General features: G+C 48.8%; 1 protein-coding gene across 1 annotated transcript in view; it reads left to right on the forward strand.

Moving 5' to 3' along the window:
- cno (adherens junction formation factor afadin) overlaps window positions 1-20,101 on the forward strand; it is a 284,268-nt gene that overhangs the window by 251,008 nt on the left and 13,159 nt on the right. The window contains exons 25-29 of the mRNA XM_080280060.1: window positions 130-943; window positions 1,346-1,444; window positions 2,544-3,452; window positions 5,110-5,133; window positions 9,931-10,028. Coding sequence (XP_080136186.1) covers window positions 130-943; window positions 1,346-1,444; window positions 2,544-3,452; window positions 5,110-5,133; window positions 9,931-10,028 — 1,944 coding nt within the window. The remainder of the gene's footprint in view (window positions 1-129; window positions 944-1,345; window positions 1,445-2,543; window positions 3,453-5,109; window positions 5,134-9,930; window positions 10,029-20,101) is intronic.

Genomic DNA, 20,101 nt, shown 5'->3' on the forward strand with positions numbered 1-20,101 from the left:
TGGGGGAGAGATTGCAAGAGAGAGAAATGGCATGGGGGAGAGAGATTGCAATAGAGAAAGAAAGAGAGAGAGAGAGGTGCAGTGAAGGGATGAAAGATGTTAAAATAATCGTGTTGTGTTTGTTTACAGGTCGACCCAGAACCTGAGTGAAGGAGGGTACCCTAATGTAAACAGTGGTGTGGGGCGGCACCCTAGCAACCCCAGCCTGGCCATGGAGGAGGAGCGGTATTACCAGAACGTCACCTTCCACTCGGACCCCCGCACCCGCACCAGGCCCACCCCCCCACACCACACCCTGCCATTAGGGTCGCCAGCCTCGCACGACACCCCAGACCCCCCTCGATTGGAGACGCGGCCAGCTTCGGCGTTCATGCAGAGGGAGGACATGTTACCCCCCAGGACAGACCTACAGCGGCCGGCCTCCCAGCGCGACCTCAGAGCCGATGCCAAGATGCTGGAGATGACGGAGGAGGTGCGGCGGAGGGAGGAAAGAGCCAGGCTTAACGGCCACCTGACCCCATCCCAGCCCCTACGACCCAGTCAACTCACACACCGCCCCCAGACCAACACCTTCCCCCCCAGTAACGCCCCTTTCTCCCCTGAGGGTTACACTGGCCAGCAGGGGTTCCCGGGGCAGCCTGTGCCCTATCACACAAACCAACAGCAGCCGCAGCATCCACTGAACCCCTCGGCCCAGCACGGCCACCCTCAGTATCCAGGTCACACTCAAGGCTATCCGACCAAACTTCCTCCTCCAACCGCCCCCAAACCAAAGCCCCAAGGGGGGCCACAGGGCACAGAGGCCCCTGAGAAGCCCTCGCGTCAATTTTATGAAGGGGGTCCAGGGGAGGGAGGGCCCCCCAGACCACCCCCACCAGAGGAGGGGTACAGGGACTCTCCTCCACCTCCCCCTCCACCCACCTCCACACACCCACTCCTCCAGGTACAGTCCAATCGTATCGTATTGTTCGTTTCTTTTATCTGTCTATCTGTCTGTTTGTCTATATATATCTGTCTCGATTTCCAGACGCCTTAATCCCATAAGGGTGGCCGTGAACAGATCACCTCCATGTCACCCTGTCCCCTGCCATTTCACTGCCCTCCCCCTGGCGCACACTCCCCTATCTTGTTTATAAAGGTTTTAACGTGTATGCATTGGCCTTGGTCACCTAATGCTGGCTCTCCATACTTTATTTACTGTAAAAAAAAAAAAAAAGAATAGAGATTTGCCTTGTTACACACACACACACACACTCACTCACTCACTTATAAATCCACTAAATTCCTCAACACAGACTTAATTACTTACTTATAAATCCACTAAATTCCTCAACACCACTTACAGGGCACTCGTCCAGCCTCCAGTGTGGGATTTGCCAGCCAGCTCAACACTAAGTCAGCCTTCAACAAGACCAGCCCTTGGGATCGAGAGCAGAAGGAGTTGGTAAGTGTGTGTGTGTTTGCTGACCCACTCCTCAACACAGTGGTCCCTCACGTTAGCGATTTAATTAGTCAGGCAAAACCATCGCTAAGGGTGAAATCGCAAACTGCTAAATGTACTGTGGGAAAAATATCAGTTAGTCTGCACTCTTCCTCCACTTCACCTTTGACCCCTGATTTCCTACTTTGAGTGCTGAAGATGAAACACAGTGTATTAGCAGTACATTATACAGGTACAGTACTGTGGGGTTATACAGTACTGTGGGGTTATACAGTACTGTGGGGTTATACAGTACTGTGGGGTTATACAGTACTCACCAGAAAGGAGTGTGACTGTAGTTGTGGTGGTGGTGTGCCCTAGTTAGTACCCTCAACACCACTTCCCTCACTATAATATTTCTCAGCACTTGCAGTGTTTTTCTTCACTGCCTCTTTCTGATTCCTGATATTCCTCAGCACTTGCAGTGTTTTTCTTCACTGCCTCTTTCTGATTCCTGATATTCCTCACTGATGACCCAGGAATGTTCAGTGCCTGCACAGTATCACAAGTTCTTGCACCATCTTCCGTCATATCAATTATTTTCTGTTTCTCTTCCACTGTAAGTTCTGCTTGCCTTTGAGGTAATCCCTCTTCTTCTTGGCTGTTTCTTTCTTGCCACGCCCACCACCACCACCACCACCACCACCACCCCTTGCTGGTAGAAGACATCAGGTTAGTGAAAAATGCCAACTGCTTGGCACTGAGAGAGAGAAAAAAGCACCCAAGATGGCCAGACACTGACAACAATGATAACAATGGCGGTCTGGTGGCGGACGGGCCAGGCATGGCGTGACATCACACCCCACATCATTAAACACCCAAGACAATCGTTAAATTCGTGGGATTGGTACCTTTTTTAACCTATCGCTAAACACGAAAATTACCAACTTGCAGCACGCTACACACGAGAGACCACTGTAGTGTTAATATGATGATGGTGGTTATGGTGACAGTGATGATGATGGTGGTTATGGTGACAGTGATGATGATGGTAATGGTTATGAAGATTATGGTGGTAATGATTATGATGATGGTGATTATGACAACAATCCTTTTCTTTCAGCATGAGCGTAGGAGACGAGAGGCGGCACGACACTGGCGAGACGAGCAAATCTCATCCCTGGAGGGGCTAGAGGTGCGGACGAGCCAGCAGGATGAGAGGCTGCGAACTTTGCGTCTGGAGCGAGAGTTCCAGCGAAGGGCAGAGGAAGCGCTGACCAACGACGACGATGATGAAGATGGCGACGATGATGATGATATTGAACGAGAGGAGACAGTGAGGGATGGGGGGGACAGACGAGGGGGTGGCCAGGAGTACAACAAACCCCCGGCACCCCACACGCAGGTCCCTGAGCCTCGCATGAATGGAGGGGGGCCGGCCGACGAGGAACGAGCCAGGAAAGTGGACGAGATAAGGCGTAAACAGCAGGAACTTGAGGCTGCAAAGGAGGCTGAGGAGAGGCTGCTGAGGGAGGCACAGCGGAGGCAGCAGGAGGAGCAGATGAGGCGATTGCAGCAACAGCAGCAGGAGCAACAGCAAATGCAACAGCAACAGGGTCCCACACACTACCAGCACCAACACCATGCCTCCCAGCGCCTCGACTCCCTGGTAGCCACCCCCTACCACCACCCCCAGTACACCAATGGCCCTGTGAATGGTATCCGAGGGTCCCATCCCTTCCACGACCAGCCGGGCCCCCACGACACCCCCCATCGGCCAGACAACCTCATCCCAGGCACCCAACACAGCCCCATCCCTCCCGAACGTGGCTCCTCCTACTCCATCATGCAACAGGCCACCACCACTCCCTCAACGGCCTCGTCGGTGGGCCACAACAACCGCTACAAGGCCCCAGATGCACCACCGCCAACCACAGTCAAGCGGGTGCAGTTTTCGGAGACTAACGTAGAGACGCAAATCACGTACGACAACAACGCCAATCAGGAGAAGACACCCAGACAGGACCCAAACGTAAGTGGACTGATTTTATTGTTAATTTATCTGGTTATATTGCCCACTCTCCACACTGCTCAATCTCTAGCAGCCTCCCTATTCAGTCCCTTATCCCTGAGTTCATGTGTCAGCCTTGGCACATAATTGCAGTTCTCCATGCTGCTTGATCTCTGGCAACTTCACTATTCAGTCCCTTATCCCTGGGTTCTTATGTTGGCTTTGGTCACCTAATGGCGGCTTTGCACACTGCTCGATCTCTGGCAGCCTCCCTATCCCTGTATGAAAGGAAAATTCCCCCCAAATAAATGCATATAGTTAGGCCAGGATTCCATGGGCTTGTGCAGTAAATGAGTGAGTGTGTGGCCCATTTTTATTAGATTTTATATTGATTGTTCTCCCCATTCTGTACATTTATTATTATTATTATTATTATTATTATTATTATTATCATTATTATTATTATTATTATTATTATTATTATTATCATTATTATTATTATTATTATTATTATTATTAAATTTGAGAAGAAAATGATGATGATGGTAGTGGGGAGGAGTGTGGTTGAGAGGTAGTATCTGGGATTGTAACCATATCCTTAACACTTTTCAGCCATTGATTAATTCTACTTAATTTCTAGAGACTTTGAGGTCATACAGAGTGCCAGGAAATCCATACGAATTCTAGTAATTAAAAAAAACGTAGTCACTCAAAAAACGTAACTTTATCTTTACCTGTAATTTTGAGTTGCATTCTTTCAGAGGTGTTGCAGGAAAGGTGAGTATATTTGTATGTGTGTGAGAGAGAGAGGTTTTGTGTGTGTGCATGTATGAGAGAGATGTGCTTGTGAGAGATGTGTGTGTGTAAGAGAGAGAGAGAGAGAGAGGTTTTGTGTGTGTGTGCATGTATGAGAGAGATGTGCTTGTGAGAGATGTGTGTGTGTAAGAGAGAGAGAGAGAGAGAGGTTTTGTGTGTGTGCATGTATGAGAGAGATGTGCTTGTGAGAGATGTGTGTGTGTAAGAGAGAGAGAGAGAGAGAGGTTTTGTGTGTGTGTGCATGTATGAGAGAGATGTGCTTGTGAGAGATTTGTGTGTGTAAGAGAGAGAGAGAGAGAGAGGTTTTGTGTGTGTGCATGTATGAGAGAGATGTGCTTGTGAGAGATGTGTGTGTGTAAGAGAGAGGGAGAGAGAGAGGTTTTGTGTGTGTGTGCATGTATGAGAGAGATGTGCTTGTGAGAGATTTGTGTGTGTAAGAGAGAGAGAGAGAGAGAGGTTTTGTGTGTGTGCATGTATGAGAGAGAGGTGTGTGTGTGTGTGTGCATGTATGAAAGATGTGCATGTGTGTGTGTGTGTGTGTGCATGTATGAAAGAGATGTGTGTGTGTGTGTGTGTGTGTGCATGTATGAAAGAGATGTGCGTGTGTGTGTGTGTGTGTGTATGTATGAAAGAGATGTGTGTGTGTGTGTGTGTGTGCATGTATGAAAGAGATGTGTGTGTGTGTGTGTGTGTGTATGTATGAAAGAGATGTGTGTGTGTGTGTGTGTGTGCATGTATGAAAGAGATGTGCATGTGTGTGTGCATGTATGAAAGAGATGTGTGTGTGTGTGTGTGTGTGTGTGTGTGTGTGTCAGGTCTCACAAAATATTCCCAGCCTAATATATTTTCTCTCCCTTTCTAGCATATAAGGCCATATATAGCTAAAGTAAGTACCAATCCCTTTATATATATAGTTTTTATTTTTTTTTGTAGTGAGAAGTTCCTTGTTTTGAGTTAGTCAAAAAAAAAAAAAAAAATAATGGTGAATATGTATAATTTATTTCCACAAACACATTTCAACAGGTTATTTATTCACCCACGTCTGTCTGTTTTGTATGGAAGGTATTTATCGGATTTGTATTGTATCGTTTATAGACTTGTATCGTTTATAAAGGCTCTAACATGTTTGCCTGCGTTGGCCCTTGTCCACAGTGGCAGCTCTCCATGCTGCTCAATCTCTGGCAGCCTCCCTGTTTATGCTTTATCCCTGAGGTCACACTCTATGACCTCATCCCTGGTCTTTATTGGTCTGCCTCTCACAACCCCACCCTCACCCTCCACACCCTTCACCCTTCATCCTCCAGCCTCCACACCCCTTACCCTCCACACCTCACCGTTCACCCTCCACACCTCACCCCCTCCACACCACTCACCCTTCACACCCCTCACCCTCCACATCTCTCACCCTCCACACCACTCACCCTCCACACCTCACACCCCCCACACATCTCATACCCTCCACACCCCTCACCCTCCACACCTCTCACCCTCCACACCCAGTTGTCACCCTCCATCTCCACATGCCCTGTACCCATACCTGACAGCATTTACAAGGGTGAGGATACCCTGTTCAGTAGCACATAATTGGACTCTTATCTCTTGCAATTGAAGTTTATTAATATGAAATCCAGTCTCAAATCTCAGCCCAAAAGAATTGTTAGAGCAATAATATGGAGAGTGAGAGACTAACTAGGAGAGAGTGTGAGTGAGGATGAGATGGAGGGGTGAGTTGAGAGGTATATGAGAGAGTGGGGTGAGTTGGGGGATGGAGAGTGAGACTAACTAGGAGAGTGAGGGAGTGAGGATGAGATGGAGGGGTGTGTGAGAGAGGGGAGGTGTGATTTCGGGGGATGGAGAGTGAGAGACTAGGAGAGTGTACGTGAGTGAGGTGGAGGGGGATGAGAGAGGGGGAGACCAAGGATGGAGTGGAGAGGTATATAAGTGAGGGGGTGTAAGTTGGGGTGGTTGGAGAGTGAGAGATTAACTAGGAGAGTGTATGTGAGGTGGAAGGGGGAGAGGGAGGGGGAGGCCAAGGATGAGATGGAGTGGAGAGGTATATGAGAGAGAGAGGGTGGTGTGAGCTGGGAGCAGGGCAGTGAAATGGCAGGGGACAGGGTGACATGGAGGCGATTTATTGTGGCCACCCCTTAAGGGATTAAGGCGTCTGGCAATAGATAGACAGATAGATAGTGATGGCAAATATTCAGTAATAATCTAGGAGAGGTCCCTTGTTTATCATTTACATTTATCAGTATCTCGTAACCAATTTATCACAGTAATGGAAAAAGTAGAGGCATATAGATTTCAAGGTAATAATTGTCTAAGTTTTATGGTACGATGATTCTGTTGTTCGGAGCTGTGCAGTCTGTTTGTCCCACGATCCGTCCCATCCCTCGCCACTGTCCTGGTACTAACCCAACCTAATCTGACTTACCGAGTGGCGTAGAGATGGAACGAGTCTTGGCACGGAGTACACCTGCTTGTTAAATTGATGCCTCTCACCTTCTACAAGTAATTGCCACAGAATATTGGTTTATCGATGCCAGAACATTTTCAACATTTGTAATTTTGACACCATTATTGAAGGTGTCCATATCCAAGTGTCCTATTATCTATCTGTCTATCTATCTATTGCCAGATGCCTTAATCCCATAAGGGGTGGCCACAAACAAATCTCTGCCATGTCGCCCTATCCCCTGCCATTTCACTGCCCTGCTCCCTGCTCACACCCACCTCTCTCATATACCTCTCCACTCCATGAAAAATGTGCAAAAGAAGTGGAAAGTAGAGTGACACAAGGAAGGAAAGTAGCTGGTGCAATGAAGGCCTTGATAAGAAACAGAGACTTGAGTGTTGCAGCTGCACGAGGCCTACATGAAGGAGTGTTTGTGCCAACTTTAACATATGGATGTGAGACTATGGTGTGGCATGAAAACGAAAGTCGAGTAAGAGCAGTGGAGATGGGACTGCTGAGGAATGTATGTGGGTACAAAATAATGTGATTCGTGAAAGATGTGGAGTGAGGAAGTCAGTGGACACCAGAATCTAAGAGAGTGTACTGAGATAGTATGGTCATGTGGAGAGAATGGATAACAACAGAGTGGTGAAAAAGGTATATCTGAACGAATTTGAAGGAGGGAGGAGGTGAGGTAGGCCAAGGAGAAGGTGGAGGGATATGGTGGATGAGTGTGTGAGGAAGAGAGGTTTGGAAGTCGGTGAGGCTAGGGGACTGACGAGAGATCAAGCTGGCTGGATGAATGTTGTGAGGAGAAGTGCATGATCAGGGATTGGGCACCCCTTTTTAACATGACAGCTTCCAGATTGTCTCTTTCGGATATGTTTATGTGAAGCTACAGAACGTGGTGAATGTTTTTGGTGTATCCGATAGAGCCAGGACTCCGGGGGCTTGAATGGTGAGTGAATGGAAGCGTGGCTTAGTGGACTGGGCAAATTTAGACTGTCTGGACATTGCTACTCGTCACCCTGCCCTAGGGTGAGAAAGGAGGTCCCGATGATGATGATATTATAGGTAGGATATTGGCATGGATGTGTGGCGATGAGATTTCGTTAGCAAGGCAGTTGTAGTGTTTATAAAAGCTCCAGTGTGCTTGTATCCATCACCGTTGGTCACCTAATGGCAACGCTCCACACTGCTTAATCTCTGGCAGCCCCCTGTTCAGTCCCTTATCCTTGTCCCTCTTTTGCTTGATCTCTGGCAGCCCACGTATTCAGTGCCTTATCCCTGAGGTCACACTATGACTTCATCCCCTCTCCATGCTGCTTGATCTCTAGCTGTTCCCTGTTCAGTGCCTTATCCCTGATGTCACACTCCCTTCACACTGCTTAATCTCTGGCAGCCTCCCTATTCAGTGCCATATTCCTGATGTCACATTCTGTGACCTCATCCCCCTCCTTCTTCCCCCTCCACCTCACTCACATACACTTTCCTCATCAGTCTTTCACTCTCCATCCTCTCCACATGGCCAAACCACCTCAGTGTGTTTCTCCTGACGCTTCCTGTCACATCCACATCCACACCACAACACTCCATCCCTCCATCTCATCCTCGGCCTCCCCCTCCCTCTTCCCCCTCCACCTCACTCACATACACTCTCCTCATCAGTCTCTCACTCTCCATCCTCTCCACATGGCCAAATCACCTCAGTGTGTTTCTCCTAACACTTCCTATCACATCCACATCCACACCACAACGCTCCTTCACTTCCTCATTTGTTAGTCTGTCTCTACATGAAAACATATATACGCACTCTCCTAGTTAGTCTCTCACTCCACACTTTCTATCACATCCACACCAGTCATTATAATTATTCTAAACAGAGGTAGAAAGAGGAGTGACACGAAAATTGTGATAATGTTTGTTGAGAAAGGTGGACTGAACCCGATTTTAAAGTCTGATGTATGGAGGTACGATATGGCAGGTCTCTGTGGAGGTGTGTATAGGAGTAGATAGATAGAGAGTGTAATAGATAGATAGATAGCAATACGTAGATTTGCCGAGAAAGGTGGGCCATACCTGATCTTAATGTCCGATGTATGGAGGTACGATATTGCAGGTCTTGTACTATGGGTGTGTGTATAGGAGGGAGATAGATAGATAGATAGATAGTCTCATGGGTAGATAGATAGTGTCATGGATATATAGATAGATTTTATTTGATATATGGAGATACAATATAGCTGGTCATGTGCTGTGGAGGTGTGTGTTGGAGATAGATAGATGGGTAGATAGTGTTATGGGTAGATAGATAGATTTTTATTTATGATATATGGAGGTACAATATAGCTGGTCTTTTACAATGCACATGATGATGCAACGTACATGGTGAGGGCCTGTGTGTGTGTGTGTGTGTGAGATTGTAGTTTTAACACACACACACACACACACACAGCTACATCAGTCCTTAAACACACATGATGATGCAACATATGTGGTGAGGGGCTGTGTCTCCATGGGTGTAGTATGTGGCTTTTGTTACTACACTCCCAGCCACATCACCTCATGGACACTGTGTTAACTCTCCAGCATCAACCTCCACACTGGTGCTCTCTCCCTACGCTTTCCGTGCCCTGATGAGCTTGTCGTGAGTCATGATACGTTCAGAGTCAGGTCCCAGTATCTTGCCTCTACTGACTCCTCTTGCCATGTGCAGTAAATTCAACTTAATAATTAGTCTATCAATAAAGCATGTACTGAACTCAAGTGATAGATGGATAGCAGTCCTAATTTTCTTTACTATCTATCAATAAACCGTGTACTGAACTCAAATGATAGATAGATAGATAGTCCTAAGCTTTCTTTAGTGTCTGTCAGTAATGCATGTACTGAACTCAAATGATAAACAGATAGATAGATAGCAGTTCCTAATTTTCTTTACTATCTATCAATAAACTGTGTACTGAACTCAAATGATAGACAAATAGATAGATAGATAGTCCCAAGCTTTCGTTAGTGTCTATCAGTAAAGCATGTACAGTACTGAACTCAAATGATAGACAAATAGATAGATAGCAGTTCCTAATTTTCTTTACTATCTATCAATAAACTGTGTACTGTACTCATGATAGATAGATAGCAGTCCCAGGTTTTCTTTAGTGTCTATCTGTACTCAAATGATAGACAAATTGATAGATAGCAGTGCCTAATTTTCCTCCTTGTCCACAGAACTTTATCAACGAGGCGGAGAATATTCTGAACGCGTCCCCCACTCGTAGCAGCAGCGGCAGCACACCGGGAGTCATTGGCGCCCAGGAGGTGTATAGGTGAGAGGGACGTGTGTGGGGAGATGGGATTTGTATGCGTAGATGGGAATTGCACGCATATATGGGAGTTTGTGTCATTTATAATTCTCTCTCTCTCTCTCTCTCTCTCTCTCATCAGTGTATACATGAGAATGAATTATTTATATGCTTTGAGATGGATCATTACTTATCTGTGTATATATGGGATTTATATACTGAGATGGGAATTTGTATTGCTTATAGTTTCTCTCTCTCTTTCTCTCTCTCTCTCTCATCGGTGTATAGGTGAGAAAGAATGAAATTATATGCTTTGAGGTGGGACTTATATGCTGAGATTGAAAATACAGTAATACCCTGATGTACGCTACCCCTAGATGCAATACCCCGGCTTAACGATGGGGGTAGAAACACCTCAATACCCCGCCTAACGATGGCCAGACCCCGGTTTAACGATGGGTTTTGATTTATATACCAATTTTGATGATATTTTAAACTAAAATTGCATGTTTAGGTTGATTTATAAACTGTTTTTAGACTTAGATTAATGTGTTTTAGCCATAGGTGGGGTGAACATTGTGTTTAGGTTGATTTATAAACTGTTTTTAGACTTAGATTAATGTGTTTTAGCCATAGGTGGGGTGAACATTGTGTTTAGGTTGATTTATAAACTGTTTTTAGACAGATTAATGTGTTTTAGCCATAGGTGGGGTGAACATTGTGTTTAGGTTGATTTATAAACTGTTTTTAGACTTAGATTAATGTGTTTTAGCCATAGGTGGGGTGAACATTGTGTTTAGGTTGATTTATAAACTGTTTTTAGACAGATTAATGTGTTTTAGCCATAGGTGGGGTGAACATTGTGTTTAGGTTGATTTATAAACTGTTTTTAGACTTAGATTAATGTGTTTTAGCCATAGGTGGGGTGAACATTGTGTTTAGGTTGATTTATAAACTGTTTTTAGACAGATTAATGTGTTTTAGCCATAGGTGGGGTGAACATTGTGTTTAGGTTGATTTATAAACTGTTTTTAGACTTAGATTAATGTGTTTTAGCCATAGGTGGGGTGAACATTGTGTTTAGGTTGGTTTATAAACTGTTTTTAGACAGATTAATGTGTTTTAGCCATAGGTGGGGTGAACATTGTCATTTTAGGGTACAGTTTACTAAGCTTGATTTTTTCCAGACTAATATTTGATGATTATCAGATTGTATTTGTTGGTTTTAGTGAGTTATTTACAGGTGTTAGGCTTAGGTCAGCTTCTTGTACAGCTGTTAGGCCATTTAGATTGGCTTTACACTTGTTTCTGGACTCATTTGGCTGGGTTTAGGACTTGGTGGGGGGAAACCCAAGGCTGGTAAACGCTGCACATTACTTTACATGTTAAATCTACACCAATATACCATACCCCGCCTGACAATGGGGTTGTACCTAACCAGTTGCATCGTTAAACCGGGGTATACATGTATATGCTTGAAGATGGGGATTTGTATTGTTTATAGTTTCTCTCTCTCTCTCTCTCTCTCTCATCAGTGTACAGGTGAGAAAGAATGATTTATATGCTTTGAGATGGGATTTACATTTATTTATACATATATGGGACTTGTATACTGAGATGGAATGTATATGCTTGAAGATGGGAATTTAGATTGTTTATAGTTTCTCTCTCTGTCTCTCTCTATCCCTCCCTCCCTCTCTCTCTTTCTACGAGGTGCAACCCCCAAATTTGAAAGCAGGGAGTAAACCGTGTGTCGTAGGGTGAGTGGATGGTAGATAGCAACACACGCACCCTTTGTTTGTTGTGTGTCAAGTGGTGGGTGTGCTTATTTTATCGTTGTATGTGGCTGTTTGAGTTGTTTTATGTCTGTCTGTCTAACAGCCCATAAGGAGTGGCTGTTTGTCTTCGAGTTGTTTTATGTCTGTCTATTGCCAGACGCCATAATCCGGTAAGGGGTGGCCATTTGACTTTGAGTTAGTTGTTTTACAGGGAGGGGCACTAACCCTCCACCAACCCACTTGTTGACACGTAGGCAGCACGTATGGTTTGGTTATATGGTTACCACCCAGCGTTGTAAATGGTTTCTTGGCTTACAGGAAACCATTTGGCTTGTCACTCAATGTAAAGCCACCTGTAAAGGAAAGAAAAGCAATAAGAAGTGACAGGAAAGATGCGAGAAATAGGAAGAGAGGAGGACAGGCACAGAAAAAGAATGATAAAGGCTAAGGAAGAAGTAGGCAGCACTACATCAAGTGAGTGGATGATGGTGAGAAATAGGAAGAGAGGAGGACAGGCACAGAAAAAGAATGATAAAGGCTAAGGAAGAAGTAGGCAGCACTACATCAAGTGAGTGGATGATGGTGAGAAATAGGAAGAGAGGAGGACAGGCACAGAAAAAGAATGATAAAGGCTAAGGAAGAAGTAGGCAGTACTACATCAAGTGAGTGGATGATGGTGAGAAATAGGAAGAGAGGAGGACAGGCACAGAAAAGTAAGAGAAATATAAAGTGACAGGAAAGTTGGGAGACATAGGAGATAGTAATAACACGTGAGAGGAAGCCAGGATCATTTCTGGCCATTGCCTTCAGCGCTGTGCGGAGCTTCACACGATGCTGCTTTTGCTCATCAGTCAGGAGCCTTGTCACAACCTTGGTAGTGATTCGTCTCATGCCAAGGTTGCCAGACAGAATGCGTTGGCAAGTTCCATATGATAGTCTAACAGTGTCACAAACATCGTGTATTGTCCTCCTACGATCTTCGATTTTGGTTGCATGAACTTTGGCCTCGTTGTCAGGAGTTGAACTGGTGGAAGGGTGGCCAGAATATGCATCCTTTGTTGACAGTCAACTGTTTTTCAGTAAACCGTCTGTAATTCGTATTGACTGGGGGGAACCCTACGTCGAATTATCCAAAAATCAGAATTATTGGAGCTCATGCTTGTCCCTATCCCCATATCACACCCACGCTCACTAAACATGGCTTTTTGACAAAAACAGTTAACAGTACAGTATATTATTACTTTATATGTAAAGAGTGCACAATACAATAAATAGTGTGAAACTTTGATGATGAAGTCTTGCAACACAGTAGTACGGTATTGTACACTTAACTGTACCAAAGGTACTGTACAGTTCTAAAAAATTATATTTATTATTACATTTATCACTACAAAAAATTGTTCATGCCCACTTATCACTGGAACCCCTTTTGGACCTGTCTTGCTTAATTCAAATTTCTCACTTAAAATTATTTGGCTGGTGGTCAAGAAGGTCCGAATTAATTGATTTACGAATCATTAGGGTTCAAATTAGTGAGTTCACTGTATATACCTAGGCTGCTTCCACACACACACACATTCATTTGCATTTTTTAAATCGCTTAAACTAGTCATAGATTTGTGTAACCCCAAAGAATTGCCACCAAGTGCTTGTTTTATGAGTTTGTGTTGCGGTCTTCCAAAGTTTCACACTGAACTTGATGCACACGTTGCTCTCTCACACACCCCATTCTTGAGCTCACAAAATTCGCAAACTAACCCAAACACAACGATAAAAACACACACACACACACACACACAGCAAACGTGCCCACCCTGCACCTCACCACTTGACTAACCAATAAGGCTGTGTGTTCTGTCTACCATCCACTCACCCTACGGCATACAATTTACGCCCAGCTTTCATATTTCGGGAACTTTCGGGTAACATCTCTTAGTCTCTCTCTCTCTCTCACCTGGGGTTATTGGTGCCCAGGCAGTGTACAGGTGAGAATGAATTTATATGCTTAGAGGTGAGAATATCCGTTTTTAATTTAGATGATGATAGTTCTCTCTCTCTCTCTCTCTCTCTCTTTTTCACTGTCTCTGTCTCTCTCTCTCTCTCTCTCTCTCTTTTTCACTGTCTCTGTCTGTCTGTCTGTCTCTCTCTCTCTCTCATCTTTAGATAAGTCTCTCTCTCTTTTTCACTATCTCTCTCTCTCCATCTTTTCAATTCCCCCCCTCTCTCTCTCTCTCTTCACTCCCCCCATTCTCTCTCTCTCTCTCCATTTTTTCTATTCCCCCCCTCTCTCTCTATCTCTCTCTCTTCACTCCCTCCATCTCTCTTGCTCTCTCTCTCTCTCTCATCGTATATTGTTGTCATTCTCTTATGTACCAAAATTTAAACATATGGACATATTCTCATCTGTTAAGCTCCCTAACACCTTTTCCCAAGTGATTTATTATGCTTACCACACCTTACTGGCCTGTGTTATCCAAGTCCTTCCAATATTGCTGTATGCTGCATGTAACACCTTTTCCTAAGTGGTTTATTTTGTTTATTATGCCTTACTGTCCTCTTGCATTGTATAAATCCTTCCAATATGGCCATTCTCTGCTTAATGCCCCCCAACACCTTTTCGTAAGTGGTTTATTTTGTTTATTACACCTTACTGCCCTCTTGCATTGTATAAATCTTCTAATATGGCCATACTCTGCATACAGCTCCCTAACACCTTTCCTTAAGTGATTTAGTTTATTAGTTAACTGGGCTTGATGGGGTCTTCCGTTACTAAAAAATTATTCTTGGCATGAACTGTGTGGCAATATTATACATGATTTTGTGTGAATGAAAATAATGGTACTTATTATTTTTTTGAAAATTATTACTTATCATTATTATTACTATTATCATTGCTATTATTATTATCATTAGTATTATCATTATTATTATTATTACTATTTTTATTACCATTAGTATTATTACTATTATTATCAAAACAATTCATTTATATTTTTACTTCATCTTATATTTGTGATATTTGACTCATATTTTTTATAATTTTATTCATGAAACATTTTAAATTTTGGCCAGTCTTAATAATTGATGATGGCTGGTGTTTGAGATTGGAGACATTTTTTTAATAGTAACCAAGGAGACTCAAAGCTCCAGGCATGTGAGGTTAGAGGATATTAATTCAACTAGTAACCAAGAAGACTCTTATTTAATTTCATTCAAAAACATTGAAATTGAAGGAGTGGGCCCAGTTTCATGAGACTTATTTTGAATAGTAACCAAGGAGACTCAGATCCAACCAGTAACCAAAATAACTAGACTCTACACTTAATAGTAATAATAATAATAATAATAATAATGTCAGTAAGAGGTAAGTTGAATAAAATGATAGGCTTGTGTTGTTTATTGATTATATTTATTGTGTTGCTTATTATTAATTATATTATATATCTTTTACCTCGTTTTCCCCCTACCCTCCCTCCCCCTCCTACCACCACCACCCTCCCCCTCCCCCCACCACCCTCATCCTCCCCCTCCCCCTCCTCATCCTCCCCCTCCCCCTCCTCATCCTCCCCCTCCCCCTCCAACCACCACCCTCATCCTCACCCCCTCCCACCACCACCTATCCTCCCCCTCCCACCACCACCCTCCCCCTCTCCCTCCCACCACCACCCTCCCCCTCTCCCTCCCACCACCACCCTCCCCCTCTCCCTCCTACCATCACCCTCCCCCTCCCCCTCCTACCACCATCACCCTCCCCCTCCCCCTCCTACCACCACCACCCTCCCCCTCCCCCCACCATCCTCATCCTCCCCCTCCTACCACCACCCTCATCCTCCCCCTCCTACCACCACCCTCATCCTCCCCCTCCTACCACCACCCTCATCCTCCCCCCTCCTACCACCACCCTCATCCTCCCCCTCCTACCACCACCCTCATCCTCATCCTCCCCCTCCTACCACCACCCTCACTCTCTCCTTCCTACCACCACCCTCCCCCTCCAACCACCACCTATCCTCCCCCTCCCACCACCACCTCATCCTCCCCCTCCCACCACCACCCTCCCCCTCTCCCTCCTACCATCACCCTCATCCTCCCCCTCCTACCACCACCCTCATCCTCCCCCTCCTACCACCACCCTCACTCTCCCCCTCCTACCACCACCCTCACCCTCCCCCTCCTACCACCACCCTCACCCTCCCCCTTCTACCACCACCCTCACCCTCCCCTTCCTACCACCACCCTCACCCTTCCCTTCCTACCACCACCACCCTCACCCTTCCCTTCCTACCACCACCCTCACCCTCCCCTTCCTACCACCACCCTCACCCTCCCCTTCCTACCACCACCCTCACCCTCACCCTCCTACCACCACCCTCACCCTCCCCCTCCTACCACCACCCTCATCCACCCCCTCCCACCACCACCCTCATCCACCCCCTCCCCCTCCTACCACCACCCTCATCCACCCCCTCCCCCTCCTACCACCCCCCTCTTCCCCTCCTACCACCCCCCTCTTCCCCTCCTACCACCACCACCCTCATCCTCCCCCTCCTACCACCACCACCACCCTCATCCTCCCCCTCCTACCACCACCCTCCCCCTCCCCCTCCTACCACCACCCTCATCCTCCCCCTTCCACCACCACCACCACCCTCATCCACCCCCTCCTACCACAACCCTCATCCTCATCCTCCCCCTCGTACCACCACCCTCATCCTCATCCTCCTCCTCCTACCACCACCCTCATCCTCCTCCTCCTCCTCCTACCACCACCCTCATCCTCCCCCTCCCACCACCACCCTCCCCCTCCTACCACCACCCTCATCCTCCCCCTCCTACCACCACCACCCTCCCCCTCCCCCTCCTACCACCACCCTCATCCTCCCCCTCCTACCACCACCCTCATCCTCCCCCTCCTACCACCACCTCCCTCTCCCCCTCCTACCACCCCCTCCCTCTCCCCCTCCTACCACCCCCTCCCTCTCCTACCACCACCCTCACCCTCCCCCTTCTACCACCACCACCCTCATCCTCCCCCTCCTACCACCACCCTCATCCTCCCCCTCCTACCACCACCCTCATCCTCCCCCTCCTACCACCACCCTCATCCTCCCCCTCCTACCACCACCCTCTCTCCCTCCTACCACCCCCTCCCTCTCCCCCTTCTACCACCCCCTCCCTCTCCCCCTTCTACCACCCCCTCCCTCTCCCCCTTCTACCACCCCCTCCCTCTCCTACCACCCCCTTCCTCTCCTACCACCCCCTTCCTCTCCCCCTCCTACCACCACCCTCACTCTCCCCTTCCTACCACCACCCTCACCCTTCCCTTCCTACCACCACCCTCATCCTTCCCTTCCTACCACCACCACCCTCACTCTCGCCTTCCTACCACCACCCTCATCCTCCCCCTTCTACCACCACCACCCTCATCCTCCCCCTCCTACCACCACCACCACCACCCTCATCCTCCCCCTCCTACCACCACCACCACCCTCATCCTCCCCCTCCTACCACCACCCTCATCCACCCCCTCCCCCTCCTACCACCACCCTCTTCCCCTCCTACCACCCCCTCCTACCACCACCCTCTTCCCCTCCTACCACCCCCTCCCTCTCCCCCTTCTACCACCCCCTCCCTCTCCTACCACCACCCTCCCCCTCTCCCTTCTACCACCACCCTCACCCTTCCCCTTCTACCACCACCACCCTCATCCTCCCCCTCCTACCACAACCCTCATCCTCATCCTCCCCCTCCTACCACCACCCTCATCCTCATCCTCCTACCACCACCCTCATCCTCCCCCTCCCACCACCACCCTCCCCCTCCTACCACCACCCTCATCCTCCCCCTCCCTCATCCTCCCCCTCCCACCACCACCCTCCCCCTCCCACCACCACCCTCCCCCTCCTACCACCACCCTCATCCTCCCCCTCCCTCATCCTCCCCCTCCTACCACCACCCTCATCCTCCCCCTCCTACCACCACCTTCATCCTCCCCCTCCTACCACCCCCTCCCTCTCCCCCTCCTACCACCACCCTCACCCTTCCCCTTCTACCACCACCACCCTCATCCTCCCCCTCCTACCACCACCCTCATCCTCCCCCTCCTACCACCACCCTCATCCTCCCCCTCCTACCACCACCCTCCTCCTCCTCCCCCTCCTACCACCACCACCCTCCTCCTACCACCACCCTCTCTCCCTCCTACCTCCCCCTTCCTCTCCCCCTCCTACCACCCCCTCCCTCTCCCCCTCCTACCACCCCCTCCCTCTCCTACCACCCCCTTCCTCTCCCCCTCCTACCACCCCCTCCCTCTCCTACCACCACCCTCATCCTCCCCCTCCTACCACCACCACCCTCATCCTCCCCCTCCTACCACCACCACCACCCTCATCCTCCCCCTCCTACCACCACCACCACCCTCATCCTCCCCCTCCTACCACCACCACCACCCTCATCCTCCCCCTCCTACCACCACCCTCATCCTCCCCTTCCTACCACCACCAGAACCCTCATTCTCCCACTCCTACCACCACCCTCATCCTCCCACTCCTTCCACCACCCTCATCCTCCCACTCCTACCACCACCACAACCCTCATCCTCCTACTACCACCACCACCACCCTCATCCTCCCCCTCCTACCACCACCCTCATCCTCCCCCTCCTACCACCACCCTCATCCTCCCCCTCCTACCACCACCCTCATCCTCATCCTCCCCCTCCTACCACCACCCTCATCCTCCCCCTCCCACCACCACCCTCCCCCTCCCCCTCCTACCACCACCCTCATCCTCCCCCTCCTACCACCACCCTCATCCTCCCCCTCCTACCACCACCCTCATCCTCCCCCTCCTACCACCACCCTCATCCTCCCCCTCCTACCACCACCCTCATCCTCCCCCTCCTACCACCACCCTCATCCTTCCCTTCCTACCACCACCCTCATCCTCATCCTCCCCCTGCTACCACAACCCTCATTCTCACCCCCTCCTACCACCACCTATCCTCCCCCTCCCACCACCACCCTCCCCCTCTCCCTCCTACCATCACCCTCATCCTCCCCCTCCTACCATCACCCTCATCCTCCCCCTCCTACCATCACCCTCATCCTCCCCCTCCTACCACCACCCTCATCCCCCTCCTACCACCACCCTCTCCCTCCTACCACCATCCTCCCCCTCTCCCTCCTACCACCATCCTCCCCCTCTCCCTCCTAGCCCCACCATCTCTCCCTCCTACCACCACCCTCCCCCTCCCCCTCCTACCACCACCCTCCCTCTCCCCCTCCTACCAACACTCTCATCCTCCCCCTCCTACCACCACTCTCATCCTCCCCCTCCTACCACCACTCTCATCCTCCCCCTCCTACCACCACTCTCACCCTCCCCCTCCTACCACCACCCTCACTCTCCCCCTCCTACCACCACCCTCACTCTCCCCCTCCTACCACCACCCTCACTCTCCCCCTCCTACCACCACCCTCACTCTCCCCCTCCTACCACCACCCTCACTCTCCCCCTCCTACCACCACCCTCACTCCCCCTCCTACCACCACCCTCACTCTCCCCCTCCTACCACCACCCTCACCCTCCCCCTTCTACCACCACCCTCACTCTCCCCCTCCTACCACCACCCTCATCCTCATACTACCACCACCCTCATCCTCCCCCTCCTACCACCACCCTCATCCACCCCCTCCCCCTCCAAACCACCACTCATCCTCCCCCTCCTACCACCACCCTCATCCTCCCCCTCCTACCACCACCCTCACTCTCCTACCACCACCCTCCCCCTCCTACCACCACCAACCTCACTCTCCCACCACCACCAACCTCACTCTCCCCTTCCTACCACCACCCTCATCCTCCCCTTCCCTTCCTACCACCACCCTCATCCTCCCCTTCCCTTCCTACCACCACCCTTCTCCCCCTATCACTCTTCTCTTCTCCCCACAATAATATATGGAGGAAATAAAATGAAAATGTCATTTATATATTTTTATTTATATATTTTTATTTTAAATAATACATAATTAGCCCCCCCCCCTTTTAGTCCTTCTCCCCTGTGACCCCCCCTCCCCAAATTCCCCCATTGACCCCCTGAAGTCCCCCCCAAGCCCCCCTTAACCCCTACCTAACACCCCAAGCTCCTCCTTAACACCCATCCTCCCAACTTGGACCCCCCCTAACCCCCCCCACTTGGACCCCCCTAACCCCCCCACAATATATGGACCCCTTATATTTATTTATATATTTTTATTTTAAATAATACATAATTAGCCCCCCTCCCCCTCCCCTGTGACCCCCTTTCCCCCCATTGAC

This window comes from Coenobita brevimanus, chromosome 9 (assembly GCF_032717465.1).
Source record: "Coenobita brevimanus isolate Jiangsu-jjx chromosome 9, ASM3271746v2, whole genome shotgun sequence".
In the NCBI taxonomy this organism is placed as follows: Eukaryota; Metazoa; Arthropoda; class Malacostraca; order Decapoda; family Coenobitidae; genus Coenobita; species Coenobita brevimanus.